The following is an 18,309-nucleotide window of genomic DNA, read 5'->3' as shown; positions in this document are numbered from 1 at the left end:
TTTCCTCTTTACATAGAGCCTAAATGGTGTATATTTATCCTGATGTGAATTTTTATAGGATAAATGCATCACTAAACAATGAATAGCAATGATAACACAAACTATCGTAAGATAATACAAGGATTCACTGTTACATTGAGACAAATAAGACAGGAATAATATAAAAACTAAAATATGTGTTTTGTTTGAACATAGACTCTAAAATTACGGGTGAGCCCCACTTAATTTAGTCCTTAAACAAATTTAGTCCTTATACATGTATATGTGAATGACAATAAGGATTTTTTTCCATTGTATAAATTAATAATAATAACTACCTTTTATTAAGAGTTCAATATGTATCAGTCACTCATAGGCTCAGATGGGCTAAATGACTTGACCCACACTTTCACAACTAGTAAGAGATTAACTAGAACTCACCACTGACTCAAAATTCTCTGTTACTTTCATGGTGTGATGCCGCCTCCTTGCCTTCTTAAGTAGGGTGATTTCAAATTGTGAATTTCGTAGGATATGATCGTATTTTATAAAGCTTTTGGGATGATGAAAAGATTTTGCATTTTGATTGTCATGCTTACTACATAAAGTCATCAAATACTACACTTAACATAATGTACTTAGCATTACTTCTCAATAATGTTTATTGAAAAACTAAAACAACAAATCTACTTAGAAAAATTTTAGGGGCATGTTCACTGTGTGAGATACTCGTTCGTCAGGAGACACCCAGTGTTAAAGATATGATGAATATGATAACAGATTGAAAAGTAGAGCAGAAAGGTTTTTTCCAAATTTTCTTTCTAAGAATAAATTGTAACGATTACTTATTTGCAATCATCTGATTAAATTATGATTAAATTACATATACAGATCATACTCTTGCCAATTTTCAGACTACAAGCTGTCATTTTTAAAATGTGACAAATATACAGATATGCTTTGTGTGTTTTTTCAAGAGTCTCCAATTTTGTGCCCCCAAAAGTCATTGGTTGCAAAGAAAAATCTGCAGAAAGACTCCAAAGCCAAAAAAAATTTCCACAAACACCATTCAGTGAGCCCAGATTACTTTGCATTAGGTATGGAATTAGCAGTTAGTGGCACACTGTGATCTGTTTGACAGCTGAAACCTGGTGGCTGAGGCAAAAATTTATGGTTATTTCCCACCTCAGTAGCACTATTGACTGAGTAAGCAAAGTATTGATCCTTATTTTGTTCCTGAAACACATGGGACTCAAGTTATACAGAGGCTTGCCTCCAAAACTCTCCTTGGGAACCAGGCAATAAAAGAGCTTGTAATTCGAAACCTTTCTTCTTTCACTCTGGTGGAACAATTTGGAATGCATGGTCTGAGGGAAACCCTGCTTCCTATGTCTCCCCCTATGAACTTAAAGTCTACCCCAGAACAAGTTTCATGATATAAGTCCAAAATAGTCATTTTTATATTACTGACGAATTCAGGATTTCTTCTGTTCCTAAATATTTATCATTTCCACTTAAATATCTGGAACTGTGCTAGGCACTGAGGGTACAAAAACGAACAAGATAAATGTACTCAAAAAGCTTGTAGTTAAGGAAAATGGGAGAAGGAGAGAGAGAGTTAGAGACAGAGAGACAGAGAGAAATAAACCAGAAGATCAGTGAAAAATAGTGTTAGGAAAGATAGACTATTTAGGTATGGTTTGGGCACAAAAGACAGACAGGCATTTGTACTTGGAAGGATTGTCAGGTAATGACCCTGAAGAAAGGCCCACCAAATAGATTTCAGTTTTCACTCCCCCACAAAGCCTGCCCTGGTCAAGCTTGCCAATGACCTTGATGTTGCCAAACCCAATGTCATTTCTCTGTTAGCCTATATTTTAACTTCTCAATAGTATGTAATCAAGATTCTTGATCCTTCCGCCTTCTTGAGATACTTTCTTCCCCTGGCTCCTATTCCCCCCACTCTCCTGCTTTCCTGGTTTTCCTCAGTCTCGTTGTTTGTTCCTTTTTAAACTTTTCTTGGCTTCTGTCCTTCTCAGAATCTTAGAACGTTGAGTTGTGAGACCACTTCTCTTGCTGTGTACATACCCTGTATATTAATCATGTTTAAGAGGCGAACTATTAAACCAAACTCCTTAATTTAAACCCTGGACTTGCCAACTACCAGCTGTATAATACTGGGGAAGTCACTTAAGCTCTTCATGTCATTGGTTTCTCACCTATAAAATGGGGGTTGCCCACGAGGTATAAACGAGTTAACATGTGTAATATGTAAACTACTTAGAATAATGTTCAGCACATATTAGGCACTATATTGTTAACATTGGTGTATGTCTTAAGACCACTTATAAGGCTTATGACTCCCAGTCTATATTTTTTACTTTAACCTCTGCTTTGGAAACTAGTCATATATCAAACTGCCAACCGGTATCTCATTTTTGATGTCTAATAGGATCTCAAAAATAACAAGACTGAGGAGAACTCATGATTTCTATCCACCCCAAATCGTTCCTTCCACAATTCTCCCCATTGTATGAAATGGCCCTGTACTTTTTCAAGATGCTAAAGCCAAAACTGAGGAATTATTCCTAATTTCTCTTTCTCTAACCACCCTGCCATATCAGTAATGTCTATCATTAGTAACTTCCATCAAAACCGTCTCCAAAATATATCCCAAATCCATCATATCTAATCTCTTCCACCACTATGATTCTACTCCAAGCCATCACCATTTCCTGCTTGGACTTCCACAATGACCTCCTTGCTCATTTGCATGCCTCTGCTCTCATATGTCCCTAAATCCATTCTTTACAGAGTAGCCAGAATGATTTTGCTAAATGAAATTAATAAATTAGGATAAAATATAATCTCCATACTCTGGCTCACAAAACCTTACTGATTTGGCCCTGGTGCACGTTTTTTGCTTCATCTCTTACTATCCCTACCTCCCCTTACTCACTGTTCTTTTGTTATTCTGTCCTTTATGTTCCTTGAATACACCAAGCTCATTTCCACCTTTGGACTTTTGTACAAGCTTACATCTGCCTGTGATGCCCTTCCTTCTGAATATCATATGCCTGGCTCCTTCTTGAAATTGAGAGCTCATCTCAAAGAGGTCACCCAGTCTATAATAACCTGCCAGTCATTACTTACAACCTCCTTTTCATGGTATTTCAACCTTCTTTTCATGGCATATTCTGATGTTTTCTTTAACTATTCATTTATTGGTGTATTATGTCTCTCCATGAGAATGTAAGCTCTATGCCAAGACTTAACCAGTCCTTAAGGTATCTGGAGTGCTTGGCACCTAGATGACATTCAATAAATACCTTTGAATAAATGAGTAAATAAACAATGGCAGTAGTGAAGCAGAAGAGGTGTTGGATATCATAAATACCAAGCTATTGAAATCTATGTACTTTGGCAACTATTTCTTGGCTGGCAAAAGAAGTGACTCCAAGGGTTTCTTTGTTTGTTTGTTTTTGTATTTAATCTGAATGACTGGGTGGATGGTGGTGCCATTTACAGAGAAAGAGAACACTGAAGAAGGAACAAGTCTAAGAATAATCCTTTTTTGGACAATGAGTTTGATAGCTCTTGGGATACAAATTTGGAATCTTTCAGTGATAATGAGATAGGATCTAGGACTAAGAGAAGACTCCATGGGCTGGAGATGTAGATTTAATAATCATCAGAACAGCTGAGGTTATTTAAGTAGACTTTGTGAAGCAGGAACAGAGAAGGTCCAAACTCTGGAAAACAGCAAAATATTCAAGAGGAAGACAGATAAAGAGAAGTTAGAAAGAAGAATCTCCAAAAGGTAAGAGGAGACCCAAGAAAGAATTTGATAGCCCCGGAAGGATATTTCGAGAATAAGAGAGAGGTAAACAGGGTTAAGTAACACAGAGATCAAATAAGATAAGGACTAAAAAAGTCAACTGTATTTGGCAATTAGAATATCACTGGGAAAACCAAAAACCAAGATGCCCTCTGAGCTTGCAAGGAGTCCTGCCCTTGAACCTCAAGTTCCTCATAATTTCAGGAACTCAGCAAGATACCTGCATGGAATTCTACTTCTCCCAGAGCTCCAGGCCATTAGTTGGCACATCCAGAGAGAGTTCATCACACTCTTCCTCATCCCCAGCTATTTTGTGTGTCTACCAACACAGTAACCTATGTTAACTTGTGCTCTCAACGGTTTTGTTTTTATTTTTCTCTTCTCTGTTTCTAGGAAGAAGTATTAGATATCAGCAATTCAAATAAATAGATTTTGGAAAAATCACAGACATTCAACAGAATCTTCTTCATCCTAAGTAATAAAAACAATAACAAAAGAATGGTCAATGAATCAGGACAATAATTTCCAGGATGCCCCCCAAGCGCCGGAGGATTACTTTTTTATCATTTACTAGATATGTTCACTAGACTATTGTCAGCAAGAAAAATGTAAATATATATTAGTTTAATAACATGAGTCAAAATAGGAAGAGTTCCTTGCTCAATCATTAATTAAATGCAAATGTTATTAAAAGTGTAATGTTAAAGAAATGTTTGACTTAATAAAAATTGTGTGAAGAAGGAAAGTGAGATCCTTCCAAGGACATTCTTTAAAGTGCTTTTAGAGTCCTGTTTCAGGGCTTGATTTTCCATGCCTAAATCTAAAAATCCCATTTTTTTAATTGGAAAATCCAATTCACCCCAAAATTATCTTAATAAAATTTATTTTTAAGTCTTCTGGTTAATTGAAAACAAATTTGTAGCTCCTAAGAAGTTGCTAGATTCTATGCAAGTCAGAGTAAAGAAGTTAAAACAGAAGATTAAATTATATTTTTCGATTAGCATGAGCATAATTCACTCCAGGGAATCCCAAACTTTGCTACATATTAGAATTACCTGAGCTGACTTTGACAAATCTTAGTCTCTAAGCAGACCCCTCATACGTTAAATCAGAATCCCTGGGGGTGAGATTCAGACATTAATATTTTTTAAATTTCCTCAAGGGATTGTCATAGGTGTCCATGGATGTGAGAACTCATGTAACTTATGCCACCCTCATTCTCATTAAATGAATGTTTTAGTGGTTACGAATAAGAGCTTTGAAGTCCAAGCTGGTTTTGAATGCGGGTGGCTGCATAAACTTGGACAACAAGGCCCCTAACCTTTCTGAGCCTCAGTTTATTCAACTATTACTCAGTAATTATTGTTCCCACTTCATTAGACTTTTTTAAAAGATCTATTTATTTATTTGAGAGAGAAAGAGTATAGGCACGTATGTGCCTGAGCATGAGGTGGGGGGGTGGGTGGGAAAGGGAGAGAATCTCAAGCAAGTGCAATGGCAGACGTGGGGCTCAATCTCACAAACCATGAGATCATGACCTGAGCCAAAACCAAGAGTCAGATGCTTAACCGACTGAGCCACCATGGGTGCCCCCATAAGGCCATTTTGAGCATTAAATGAGGTAATATAAAAACTTAGAATATGTGTTACGTAATACACAATAAATGCTGCTAATATATATAAACATAATGATTCCTTATTAATGATAATTATCAATTAATTACAAGCCAAATACTATGTCCGGTTTATAATTCATAGTTGGCAAATATAATTGTACATAAATCTGAATTAATACATGTAATCAAGTATCAGATCTATGCTGACTCAATGACTTAGACATCTAGTTTGGACCATAAAGGCACTGTCTCATTTAAATTACACAAAGGAGGGTTCAGAGATCCTCAAATTCACTTCCTTTTCACACCTGCCTCCATACAGATTTATGACACCTCAAAAGCAGCCGCGTGTAATTTGAGTCTGACTTTCAGGAGAAAGCTACTAATAAATTTCCTTGGGTCTTATTAGAGGGAACTTTTAAATCTTCGTTGACACAGTAGGAAAGAACTAAAAGAAATTTCCAGTCACATTTTTCTTATTTACTCCGTTACTCTGGAGTGCATGATGACTTGTTTTCCTTTAGTTGTATCTGAACAGTTTGACAGATTACTGTGACAAGGTTACTTTTAAATTGATAAAAGGTTTGATTGTGTCGGTGCATTTGTCAAAACTGTCTGACACCATGTATAATGGACTCTGCACTCAGAGCCCGGATGACACTTGAGTCTGCTGTAACTATTCAGCGTCCCGCACACACCCTAAGCAGACATCCCACAGGGTTGGGTGAAAGTTGGGGAGATTAGCTTGGGCAGACCCTCAGCTCTGGAGCTCAAACCCTCTTACTTTGGTCTGGCTTTTCATCTGGGGCATTTCTCCTCTCTTGTGAAAAGCTAAAGCGACATTTACAGCTTCATTTCAAAGGGAGCAATGCTAGGGTGTCATAACTTAGCAAAGAACATTTACAGAGAAAAACGAAGGGCAGGACAGCAGACTTCTGGTCTTCTGGTGATGACTGGAAATACGTGTGCACCTAGTCAAGAGTCTCCCTACTTTCCCTTCGTTCTGCCTCAGGTGGCCTTAGCACTTTCCGCATGCTTACTTTGTAACAGAAGAACAATTCACTCTGTACCCCCGCAGTGTTGTCCTCAACACTGGAAGTGAGGCAATACACGGCCAGAGCTTTCTCAGGGCAATGTATTAGTTAAAATCAGTTAAAGTCTTAAGCTTGGTTAGATAAAAGATATTGTAGATGTACAAAATATAAATGCATCATGATTTTTGTTTTCGATTTTAAATTCTATTATGTTAAATATGTGGTTTTATTTTTTTAAGAGTAATTTCAATATGTTTCAAGGGCACGTTTACAATCATATCGGAGAAGTTACCAATTTTTTTTTGAGAGAGGAAATATAGTTTTACATGTAAAAAATGATTATACCACCCAAATTTTGGTCCAGAAGTTGCAATACTTTCTCTTTCTCTCTCCTCTCAAGTCAAATTTATCTTTCCCCACCTCCATCTCCTCCTCTTGAGATAAGCACAAAGGGTATATAATCCAAGAATTCTACCCATGATTTCCAAAAGAGAACCCCTCCCATGAATATAACTGTATAGTTAATAGGAGTTTTTGATTTTCATTATGTTTGCCCTTACTGCTCTTAATATTGCAGTCCTTAAATGTTTAATAATATCTTGATGGCCCATTCATGAGTAGGTACGAAAAAGAGATTAAAAAATCACTGATTTGGGTCTTCCGTGCCACTTCACCGTTTCATTCGGAGTTCATCTGATTACTTGTCTCTCAAGTCTTTCTTTTTTCATGGAAAAATAAGTGCATTTAAAAAAAAAGACATCTTTCACCACACATAACTAGTCTACCACCACAATTATTAACCCTCACACCTTCTCTGACTAAATTATTCTTCCAGCTTGCTTTTCAACTATTCCTACCCTGATTGTCCCCTGATCTCACGGGACGCCTTCTTTCCACTTCACAGCTGGAATTTTTTGAAACAAAAATCTGACGGGGTCACCTTCCTGTTTATGATAAGCCAATGTTTTCCTCCATTGCTCTTAACATAAAACACATTTTTTAACATGATCCACAAAGAAATCACCTTATCCCATATTTCCATATTTCCAGCTCATTTTGCCCCATACTCTACCTCTCTGTCTCTGCTATAACCACACTGGCTTTCTTTCAGCCCCTTGATCTTGCCATGCTCCCTCCAACCATTGGCTCTACACACATGACGCTCTGCCTGGAATGCTCTTACCTTCCTTCCCCACTTGTAAAACATATTCTTCCTTCTGATCTTACCTCAATTGTCACTTCCTCAGAGATTCCTTTGCTCGTTGCCCTAACTCAGGTAGATCCCATGTGATAAAGACTCTTGGTTCCAAGTTCCTCTCCTTTTTTTTTTTTTTTTGAATTTATAGTTGTGTTGTTTTTGTTTTGTTTTTTAGAAAGGTGGGAGAGGCCGAGGGAGAGGGAGACAGAGATGGAGAGAAGTAGATGCCCCGCTGAGTGTGGAGCCCAATGCAGGACTCTCTCTATCCCACAACCCTGAGGTGATGGCCTGAGCCAAAATCAAGAGTCAGATGCTTAACCGACTGAGCCACCCAGGTGCCCCTAGTTGAAATTTCATATCTAATTATATGAATATTTCACTTATGTCTATTTTCCCTAATAAAATATAAGCTCTGCTAAAGCAAGGCCTTTGTCTAAATTTACTCACCACTGAGTCTTCAGCACTGTATCTGGCATGCAGCACAGGTGCTCTGTAAATATTTCTTGATTGAGAACACAATAAAGTTCCTTGAACTTTCTCAAGATAAAGACATTACAAAGTCTTTAACTATAGTATCTCCTATAAGACACACCATGTGATGTACTCATTCGAAACATAACTAGAGAGGTTTCCCAATGAGTGAAATCAGTTTTTAGTCTTGTTTTCTTTTCCTTGATTTTACTTGTGATCTGAACATAGAAGCTTTGATGATGAATGTGAATAGAATCCCTCAATAAGACTTTGCTCTCAGATTATACATTGAGAAATAATGTGATTTCTTTTCTTTAATATCATTTTCTTGCCGTTCATTAGTATTAATATGGATTACTGTACTGTAATACCAGATAATTCAATATATCTATGCTTATTTTTGGTATATCTCTGTTTTTTTCTATTATTTTATTACTATGGTTATTAGCAAATACTGCATTTCCTATAATATAAGGAAATACTAACTGTAAAATACTTATAATTCCATTGAAATAAACATGAAAAATCAATCCTGGTGGCAAGTTCATTGAAACCTACAAATCTTATGTTTGTAGGTAAGATGTTTTTAAAGTGTTGGATGAGTAATAGGAATATAAAATGATTTGAATCTTTAGAAAACTATGAATGTAAAATACTAATGACCGATGCAAGAGACCAACTCTACAAGAGAGGAAACGTGATTTTACAAGTGACCTGCATCGGTCTCTTACTGCAGGCACCCCCATATAACAGGTCTTACCACTATAGCTAAACCAACTCAGGCTGTGGCCCTGCCAACACTGGAAAACGGGGTTGGGGAAAGATAGAAAAGTATCCAAGAGCAGATTTTACCACTAAATAATAATGAGGGCCGCAATGAAATATTAGAATTTTAGGGTAAAAGAAGCTTAAAGGATTATCAAGTGTAAACCCATTATTTCATACATGGGGGAAACCAAAGTTAGGGTGAAAACAAGGCATTGGTCTAAGGCCACACACCCAGTTGATGGCAGAGCCAGGACCCAAAACCAGATCTCTTAGCTATTCCCTCTACATTATGTGGCTTGATCACATCAGTTCTCCAAAATTCTCTAGGAAAAATAATCGGAGCAATAAATCCCAGGTCCAGACCACTTCAGTAACTGGAGAACCCACAAACATGTTTATAATAACAATACCATGGGTCCGATCTTATTAGCCAGCAAAATCTAATACGAACAAGTAACCAGTCCCCTCTTCACTCTTAGCATTCTCTCAATTTCTCCGATGCACAGAAGAACATTAACAGAACTTCTTCCCTCAAAAATAATGTCTCCGTGTCAGTAAATCTCTTTCCTGGGTTAAAAACATCAATACAGGCTTTTAGGTGACATTTTCCATTTATACATTTCTGGCAACATTCTATCAAAAGTGGACACAGGACACAGAAATCTGTAGTCTAATGCTACATCAGTGGTGTGTTCAGAAACCAGCTCTCCGAAAACATAAGATAACATTTAAATTGCCCTTGTTTCTACGGCTTGCTGGCTCCTGCGGTGTAAATACTCCCACCATGGCTGATTTCAAGCCACTGAGTCTGGAACACACCACACATGGGATTCCTGAATATTTAACGATTGATCCTAATGCACCAGTCAGAGGCAGCTCCAACACACCACCGGTAGTCCAGGGGACCTAGAAATAATCAAAGTCAACCCACTCTTTCAGAAGAGGAAACTGAGGCTCAAAGAGAGTAAGTGATTCGCCTCAAAGTCCCACAGTGGCTGAGTGGGTTTTAATGAACAGGACTCCACCTCGACTACCTTCATAAACTAATTTCATAAATGTTACATGTTAGAAATAGTCAGTGGTCTCCATATTATTGAAGAGAGAAGTGCTCCTTCTCAAAAACCAGCAGCAACAATACCAGAGAGCCTGTTAGAAATGCATATTCTTGGTCTCCATCCCAGGCCTGGTAAGCCATTATCACTTGGGCCCAGAAATCTGTGTTTCAACAAGCTCTCTGAGTGGTATAGAACAAAGAGAAAATATCTTCCTTAAGCCCACCAATATTTTTTATAAATGAGATTCCAATACGAGTCAGAGATAATGGCTACCCTTTTTCCTATCAGCATCCGTTAAGAGATACTTCTTCTGAAGCTTTTAACATAAAGTCCACAATCTTTCACATTTCCGAAATTTCTTACTTTTCAAAATAGTCTATGTGTTTCTAACAACACCAGGAAAAAGTTGAGTTATTTACCTTCCAAGTCCAAACCCAACATTTCACAGACCAAAACCTAACATATATTTATATGTCTTAGCCCTGGCACATTCCTTTTGTTTAAATAACTGCTTTTAAGGAAATATTTCTTTTTCCAAGTTTTGCCCTACCTCCTTCACAAATCAAGGTCGTCAACAGCAAGAGCCCCCCTCCCCCACCCACTGTAACCCACACGTACTGCTTTGTTAATTGCTTATAGAGTTATGTATTCGTGTTCTGGTTTATCAGTCTCTTCCTGGTGTTTTGATATTTGTTCCCAATCTTAAAATCCAGAACAAAGACAAATAAATACTGTCCGCTTTGCTTTCCTCTTTCAATATTTTAGAGTTTGGAAAATTTACAATATAAATATCCCCTCAACCTTCTTGTGAAAGCATTGCAAAAGAGAAGAAGAAAAATTGAGTAATAGTTTCCCCAAATTTAAAAATACCCAGCTAAGGCATATTCAAATGACAAATAGCTGTACCGATATTCCTTTAAAAATAATCAGACAGCAATTTAAAAATACAGGTCCATGAGTCTTAATTCATTATCCATTATTAATTTCATTTAGAGGGCAAACCTAAATATGTTTATTCTATTTGCACAGAAATAAGAGAGTCAACAACCTAAGTGTTGGTAGATAAGAGATTAACAAAAACATTTCCGAAGGGCGTTTAATCACTACCACATTTCCTAGCAAATCCAAAACTTCTTGCTAAGTATGGTTCTTGGCCTTGGTGGGAAAGAGCTTCACTGGAGGTAGACAGAGATGTTTTCAAGGAAACCAGAGTATTCGTTTTATAATTCCCCAATTATCTGGTCCTGGCTGAACTTATATTTACCAAGAACTGGCCAGAAAAGCTTTGCAACAGGGGAGGTCACCGTCCTGAAATCCTCTACTTCCAAGTTTTTGAGATTCCCTTCGCTAATGCTTCTGCAGAACAGCAGCTACCTTTATGAAATTCACCTCGGATTCCACCAGCCATGTGGGGTTTGAAGGCCCAACTAATGTTTGCTCATCGTCTTTCTGGTCAATACCTGCGTATCTGCCTGCAGTCCCAGGGATGCCTGCTCAGGAACCTCCCCTCCCCCAACAAAAAGCACACAAATCCCGCTTGCTGACATAAGCTGGACTTAGCCCTTCAGTTGAAGTCTTCGCAGAGTCTTCCTCACTGAGACACCAGTAAAGGGGAATACCGAGTGCAAACCTGAGTCCTGTGTGGTCTGAGAGCACAGGAGCCAGCGTGGGGGTGAGAAAGGGTGCGGGGAGCAGAGGGGCACTTACGGTTGGCACAGCTTGATTAGGTCCTGGTCAGTGGTGCCTGGTGGAAGGCCTCGAATGTACAGGTTCGTTTTACTCAACTGTTCCCCGCTGCTGTTGCTGCTGCTGTTGTTGCTGCTGCTGTTTGTGCTGGGGCTGGGAGGAGCCATGGGGTGGGGAGCTGGTGCATAGGACTGCTGGAAACAGAAAAGGCTGTTACTGGAAAAACAAAGCCAGCACCTATTCACAGGCCAGCAGCGCAACTCGAAAGCAATGCAAGCTTCTCGGCCTCTCTGATCCACTCATGCACACACATCTTTATATCCCAGCCTGTGTACTCCTGAGATCGCTTGCTCCACCCCCCACCCCTACCCCAGACCTGCCTTTGGATCAGTGTAAGTTAGCCATAAATGGGACAAAAAGAAGTTCCCAGGTGCTCCTGACAGTGTCATATGGCTTCCTAGCTAGTCTGCTGTAATTCTCCTGAGACCTGTAAAGTAGCATGGTACCTCCCTCCCTGTTACAAGAACATAGTTCTTTCACTCTTGGCACCAAAGTCCTGCTTCTAGCTCGCTTCAACAGCCACACATCTTCGCTTTGTCTCTACTCCTTGTTCCCTCCTTCTCTCCAAAAAAACAAAACAAAACAAAATGAAACACAAAAAGACACACTTCCTTCCATTATTGTCCTCACCATCCCACTCCAGCATAACTCCTGACACATAGAAACCTCTCTATAAATGGCGAATCTATGAATGAACAAACAGATGGATGAATCTATCTTACCTCTTTCTCCCACTCCCAAATCTGTTTCTTCATGGTGAATGCCCTTTGTTTGCAATACTGAGCCATCAATCTCTCACTACAGTCAAGGTTCCCTTTGAATTATTCTAGGGTCTCAATCTAGGTAGCACGGCCAACTTGGAGGGGATAATTCTCTGTTGTGGGGCCCTTCGTGTTCATTACATTGTACGTCCTCCATTTTTCATTGCAGGATCATAACAGCATTCTTGTCCTTTACCCACCAGATTCTAGTAGCACCCATCCTCTAGTTGAGACAACCAAAAATGTCTCCACACACAGCCAAGTGTCCCCTGGCATGGGGAGTAGGGGATCTCCCTCCGTAGAGAACTATTGTTCTAACCTGTCAAACTATTTTATAACAACATAAAAAGATAAAATGACCCCCAGCAACTTAGAGTACGCAATGTGAGAGTCTTTATAACTATACATGCCAGAATTAGTAGATATATTACTCACTATACTTTATTTCTTTGTCTAATGGGCAAAGCTGCAAAAGTTCGAAAATTACACTGAATATCTGGGTTTGCACCCTGCTATGCCTCTTACTGGCTGTGTGACCTTTGGATGGTGACTTAACCTCTCTGAGACTCAACCTTCTCATTAATATGAGGAGTATAAAAATAGTAATCTCAATAGTATGTCACAGAGTCTCTATGAAAACTCAGTGAGCTAATGTAAACAAAATGATTCCTGGAAATTAGTAAGTGCACAATAAATGTTAGCAGTAACAAAAATGCAAGAATAATAATCATGATAATAATAGTAGTTCTTAATTGTCTTGCTACTGATATTAGTCTATATAACTATTCCAGATATTCTCAACCATAAACTACAATGTTACCTAAAGGCACAATGAACACATTTATCAAGTGGGAAAATGTTCAGCCAAGTTTTAACCTGAAGATACATTAGCTGTTTTATCAGGGGTGGGAGGTGTGTACTTATCAAACAGCAAGTAGGTGCTTAATAAATACTTCGGCTATATTATGTACAATAAATAAGTGAATGAACACAACACTTAGCCCATAGCAACAAGAGGCCAAGTTTTAGCAGTATCCAGCCTTGTTTCTTGCTATAATAGTCTGTTTTACACCTTCCAGAATTACCAGATTTGCCCCAGTCCATATTTCTAACTGGCTATAGGACAATGTCTCTTAGATGCAGTAAGTCAAATGAAACTCATTATCTCTGCTTTCTCATCTCCCAATTCCCCACCCCAGCCACCCAGCACAATGACCCCATTTCTTTCAGTGTTGCTGACGTTCACCAACCCCCCTACTAGAAGCTTCAGTATTAGCTTCATCTGCTCCTTAATTGTAAATCTCAAAACAAAGTCAGCTACCAAAATCTCCGAGAGGTTGCTGGAAGCATACTTGTCTCTGAATTCCCACTGCTTCCTAGGCCAGGGTCTGGTCCATCTTGTAGACCCACCAGACCTACCATCTGAACCTTCCTCCCTCATGCTCTCGTCTTAGGGAGGAAAGTGAGGGAGAGGATAAGACAGAATGGTTTAATGCAAACACAAACTGGTCAAGAGTGTCCTGGGCAGTTTCTTTAAGGAATGGGGAGGGGGGGGAACAACAGACACAACAGGAGCAAAACCCAGAGCCTCCTTCTTTGAAATAAACATTTCGTCAACCATTTCTTAGGTATTACCTCATTTGTTACCAACATTTTTACTGTGGAATTTTACAACAAATTACACAGGAGAATACTTTCTGTCCCCAGTGTTTGAGTAAAAGAAATACATCTATTGCCTTTTGGAATTTAATATCTGCATAAAGCTGCATGAAGTTTCTTGGCTGGCATGAAAAACTATTCCTCCTTGATCTAAGAATTCCATTTTGGGGAGCGTGGGTGGCTCAGTCGGTTAAGTGTCTGACTCTTGATTTCTGCTCAGGTCATGATCTCAGGGTCCTGGGATAGAGCCTGGGGTTGGGCTCCATGCTCAATACCAGATCTGCTTGTACCTTCCCCTTTGCTTCCCCTCTCACCCCTCCCCTGCCCACACGTGTGCAGGCGCGCTCTCTCTCAAATAAATAAATAAAATCTTCAAAAAAGAAGAAGAAGGAGAAGGAGAAGGAGAAGAAGAAGAAAAAGAAGAAGAAGAAAAAGAAGAAGAAGAAGAAGAAGAAGAAGAAGAAGAAGAAGAAGAAGAATTATTATTATTATTATTATTATTATTATTATTATTATTATTATTCCGTTTTGCTCCTTGGACGCCCCTTGACACTTAAGCTCTATCTCTTTACAAGTCCTGCACTTAGTAGGTGTTCAACAAGTCCTTGCTAAAGCAGCATCCTGCTCTCTGTACCTCCCAATGGGACAGATGGGATTTATCTTTTATTTCCATTATGTGCTTTATTTTCTTAAATTTCCCAGGGCTTTTTAAAAGCTGTTTGTTGCCACTTTCACCTCCCCTCTCTCCAAATTCTTTGAATTCCATTCTGTACTGAGGTTTCTTGTAAAATGAGACTTTGTTTAAAGCAGTTTTTCCCATTGCATAGCTTTTAAAACTACCGGGGAGCCACAAAAAAAGAAAAAAGAAAAAAAGAAAAAGTCATCAGCTTTATCTATATGATAGCTCTGATGGACCTGCACAGACTGAGTCCTTGATTGATCAAATAAGAAAGCATTCTCTACAAGATGTTCAATGGGTGCTTACTGACTTCTCCCCCACACCCTCACGGGTCTTTGTAAGCCTTTCCATAGCCAGAATACCATTTAGTAAATTGCATGGTGCCTAAAACAATAAATATGCCCTCCAAAGGGCCCGATGTATTCGGTAGGACGAAATAAATAAATAAACAAAACAGTCAAAACCAAATCAAAGTTGTGATGACCATAGGGAACTTGTGTGCATGGAAACGAGGTATGTAATTTATAGAGACAGTAGCACCAGGCTGTTGTGGAGAAATGATGTATTTCAAAAGCCCTTTGAAAAAAATACACAATCAAAAGTGGTTTTCTACGTCTTATTCTTGTTTGGGAGTTCTAGAAGTTCTGCAGAAAGAGGTAGACTTTTCCAGTGTGATTGAGCCAATCAACCCACAGATTTTAAGACCCAGTGCCCCTCTCCCGCTAATCCTTAATATTTCATTCATCCTTTGATGATATACTGAATGATTCAGCTAGCGGTCCTCATTGTAAATCATTCTTTGGTGTTAAGAATTATAAATTCCCTCCTCTCCACCCACTTTCCAAACACACATCCTTTAATCAACAAAACATTGGCAGAAGGTTCCCAGAACGTCTGACAAATGCAAAGGCCTAAATGAATTAATTTGTGAAAAGCAAAAAGCATTGTTGTATGCTCTGGTGCCAAAGACAAATGACCAAACTACAGCATCTCAAAAAAAAAAAAAAAAAAGGAGCAATAATCTTTAGAGGTTAATGGGTCACAGCAACCACTTTCCTAATTAAAAGTGGCTCTGATTCCTTTCTCAATTCTTTTGTCTTCAGATGGATTTGGGATTTTATCATCCATTAGCTTTTAAATCATTTTGGGGCACAGAGGAAGAAATTTTAAAATGTTAGTAAAAAAAAAGAATTTATTTTCCCTCAGATGAAACTGACTTTGCTATATTGCTCAGAGTCACACTTTATAAATCCTGTTGAGGAGCAGCGAGGACTCACAGTTGGGGTTACTGAACGCCGTAGCAGGGCAGGGAGGTGCTATGAATTTGCAGTGTCAGCTTGGCTAGGACCAGTCAGAACGGCACATTTTCAGAAGAGGGCCTTCAGATGGCACTCGATTGAAGGAGCGAGATCGGATTTCTCTTAAACCTGCACATGCTTGGCAAGTACACAGATTTCCCTCAGATGTGCATTCACAGCGGCACAGCTGGGAGGGTCTAGACGTTCGGTGTCACGGGATGGGGTGAAAGCCCTCTGAACCATGTGTTGGGGCTGCCACATCCATGAATCAGGACCAGTGTCCTCTCTGGGAAATTAAATAAAATGTCTTGACATCCATTTTGGAAGATAATGATTCTAATAATTACAGGTAGCACTGGCGGTGTGCTTCCTAAGCATTTTAAGTAACAGCCCAATGAGGCAAATAATACTCTTCTCATTCTCAAATGGGAAAGCGGAAGTGCAAGACGGGCAGATGACCTTCTCAAGGTCACACAGCCCAAGCCCCAACCTGAACCTAGGAAGTCTGACTCCAGAAGCCACGCAGTCCTCCCCTCCACACTCTAGAACTTTACGTATTAAGGGCACAGGCACCAGTACACACGAACGGCTTTCTGACCGTGAACTTTGGAGGAGGACACTGACAGAGGCCGTGGTGCAGCCAAGTACAAGGCAGAGGCAAAGAAGGATGAAGGTAAACAGCATACAGTCAAGATGGAGGTTAATATGCCTTTTCCTCTATCGGAATTTAAACGAAGTCCATTTTAAAATTTAATTTCGAAGGGGAAGTGACCAGCAGAAGCAAGCATGTTATGAGTTTTCAAATAATGTCAAACCAGTGGGTTCATTTGTCAAGATTCATGGTGTGTGATTGGATAACAGGAAAATGAACGGGCTTGTAGATCACCTTAAAGAGCTGACTCATTTGTGTGCTTTGTTAATATGCCTCATTTTTCAAGTTTGAGAAGTGAATCAACCGGGTCCTCCTACAGTCCTATAAAACGTGTGATTTGTGCGTGTAGGTCTGGAGGGAGGTTCGTTGTGTTTTTAACCCCTATGTATTTTGGAGGTTAATTGAATATGAGGAATATGAGTTATGGTTTTGTTTGTTTGTTTTCCCTTTTTTGATGTTTTAACAGAAAGCATTCGATATAGCCAATAAATGCTGCTCCCATATCAATAGGGTAAAGCAAATCATTAAAGATCATCTTTCATACCGTGTCAAACATATTAGATGAATAAAAGGCAGGGCTGTAATACACACGCACTAGCTAGCTCATTTTAAACTGGAGCTCTCAAATGCGTCACTATTGACATTTTGGACAAGATAATTCTTTGTTGTGGGGGGCTGCCCTGTGCACTGTAGGATATTTAACAGCACCCCTGTCCTTTACTACTAATGATAGGTGCACGACCCTCCCCCCAAGCTGTGGTCACCAAAAATGTTTCCAGATATCGTCAAATGCCCCCTGGGAGGGGAAAAGCACTCCTGGTCAATAATCAATGCCTTAAATAGATCCGGCCCCTCTCCTTGAAGAACTAATACCAATACAATACCCCTCGTGGAACAATAATAGTAATAATGGCCTACAACCCACTTCATTGAGAAACCTCCTCACCCACCCAAGTTCAACTTCTTACCCCCAAGTATACGGTGTTCACCTCCCCGTGCCTCTACCCTCTGTAACTAAGACGTTGGTATGCCAAATATCATCTGTAGCACACCAGGTCTGAAACATACTTCTTCCCCTTATTGAAAACATAACTCTTTTACAAAGAGAATTTTAAATCTTTTTTGCATGCAATTCCCCTTGGCTGGGAATCACAGGGCCTCGATGCCAAACTGCAGTCAATTCTATTCCCAGCATCTGGTTGCTGGCAGGATCCTGAAGCAGTTGGTCTGGTGGTTTTTTGGAGTAGCCTTGGACTCCATCACACAGCAGTCTGTTCTGCTGATGGTCTCCCCAATTTGTTTTTATTCATCTCCAGTGCAATAGAATTTGTACTCTTTTATCCACTCAAGGGTAAAGCCCTGGGTAAAGTCTCCCATGGGACTGACATGCCAAGTCTTTTACTATCCAAAAATGAATACAAACCACATTCCTGTCTTAAATCATACATTATTTAGCCTGCACGTACACATGCAATCCATTGCTCGGTGGATAACACTGCTGCAAGCTATTGAATTCCTCTCCCAGATGGTATAATTTCCACATAACCTTGCTTCT

The 18,309-nt window shown here is 39.3% G+C and overlaps 1 protein-coding gene across 1 annotated transcript in view; it reads right to left on the bottom strand.

The window, feature by feature from the left end:
* The window catches only part of RBMS3 (RNA binding motif single stranded interacting protein 3), a 632,551-nt gene that overhangs the window by 475,719 nt on the left and 138,523 nt on the right, over nt 1-18,309 (bottom strand). The window contains exon 2 of the mRNA XM_057315983.1: nt 11,667-11,839. Coding sequence (XP_057171966.1) covers nt 11,667-11,839 — 173 coding nt within the window. The remainder of the gene's footprint in view (nt 1-11,666; nt 11,840-18,309) is intronic.

The sequence above is a fragment of the Ursus arctos genome, unplaced genomic scaffold (assembly GCF_023065955.2).
Source record: "Ursus arctos isolate Adak ecotype North America unplaced genomic scaffold, UrsArc2.0 scaffold_20, whole genome shotgun sequence".
In the NCBI taxonomy this organism is placed as follows: domain Eukaryota; kingdom Metazoa; phylum Chordata; class Mammalia; order Carnivora; family Ursidae; genus Ursus; species Ursus arctos.
Note: the sequence above shows the minus strand (reverse complement) of the source record. Positions and strands in the feature narration are given on the sequence as shown.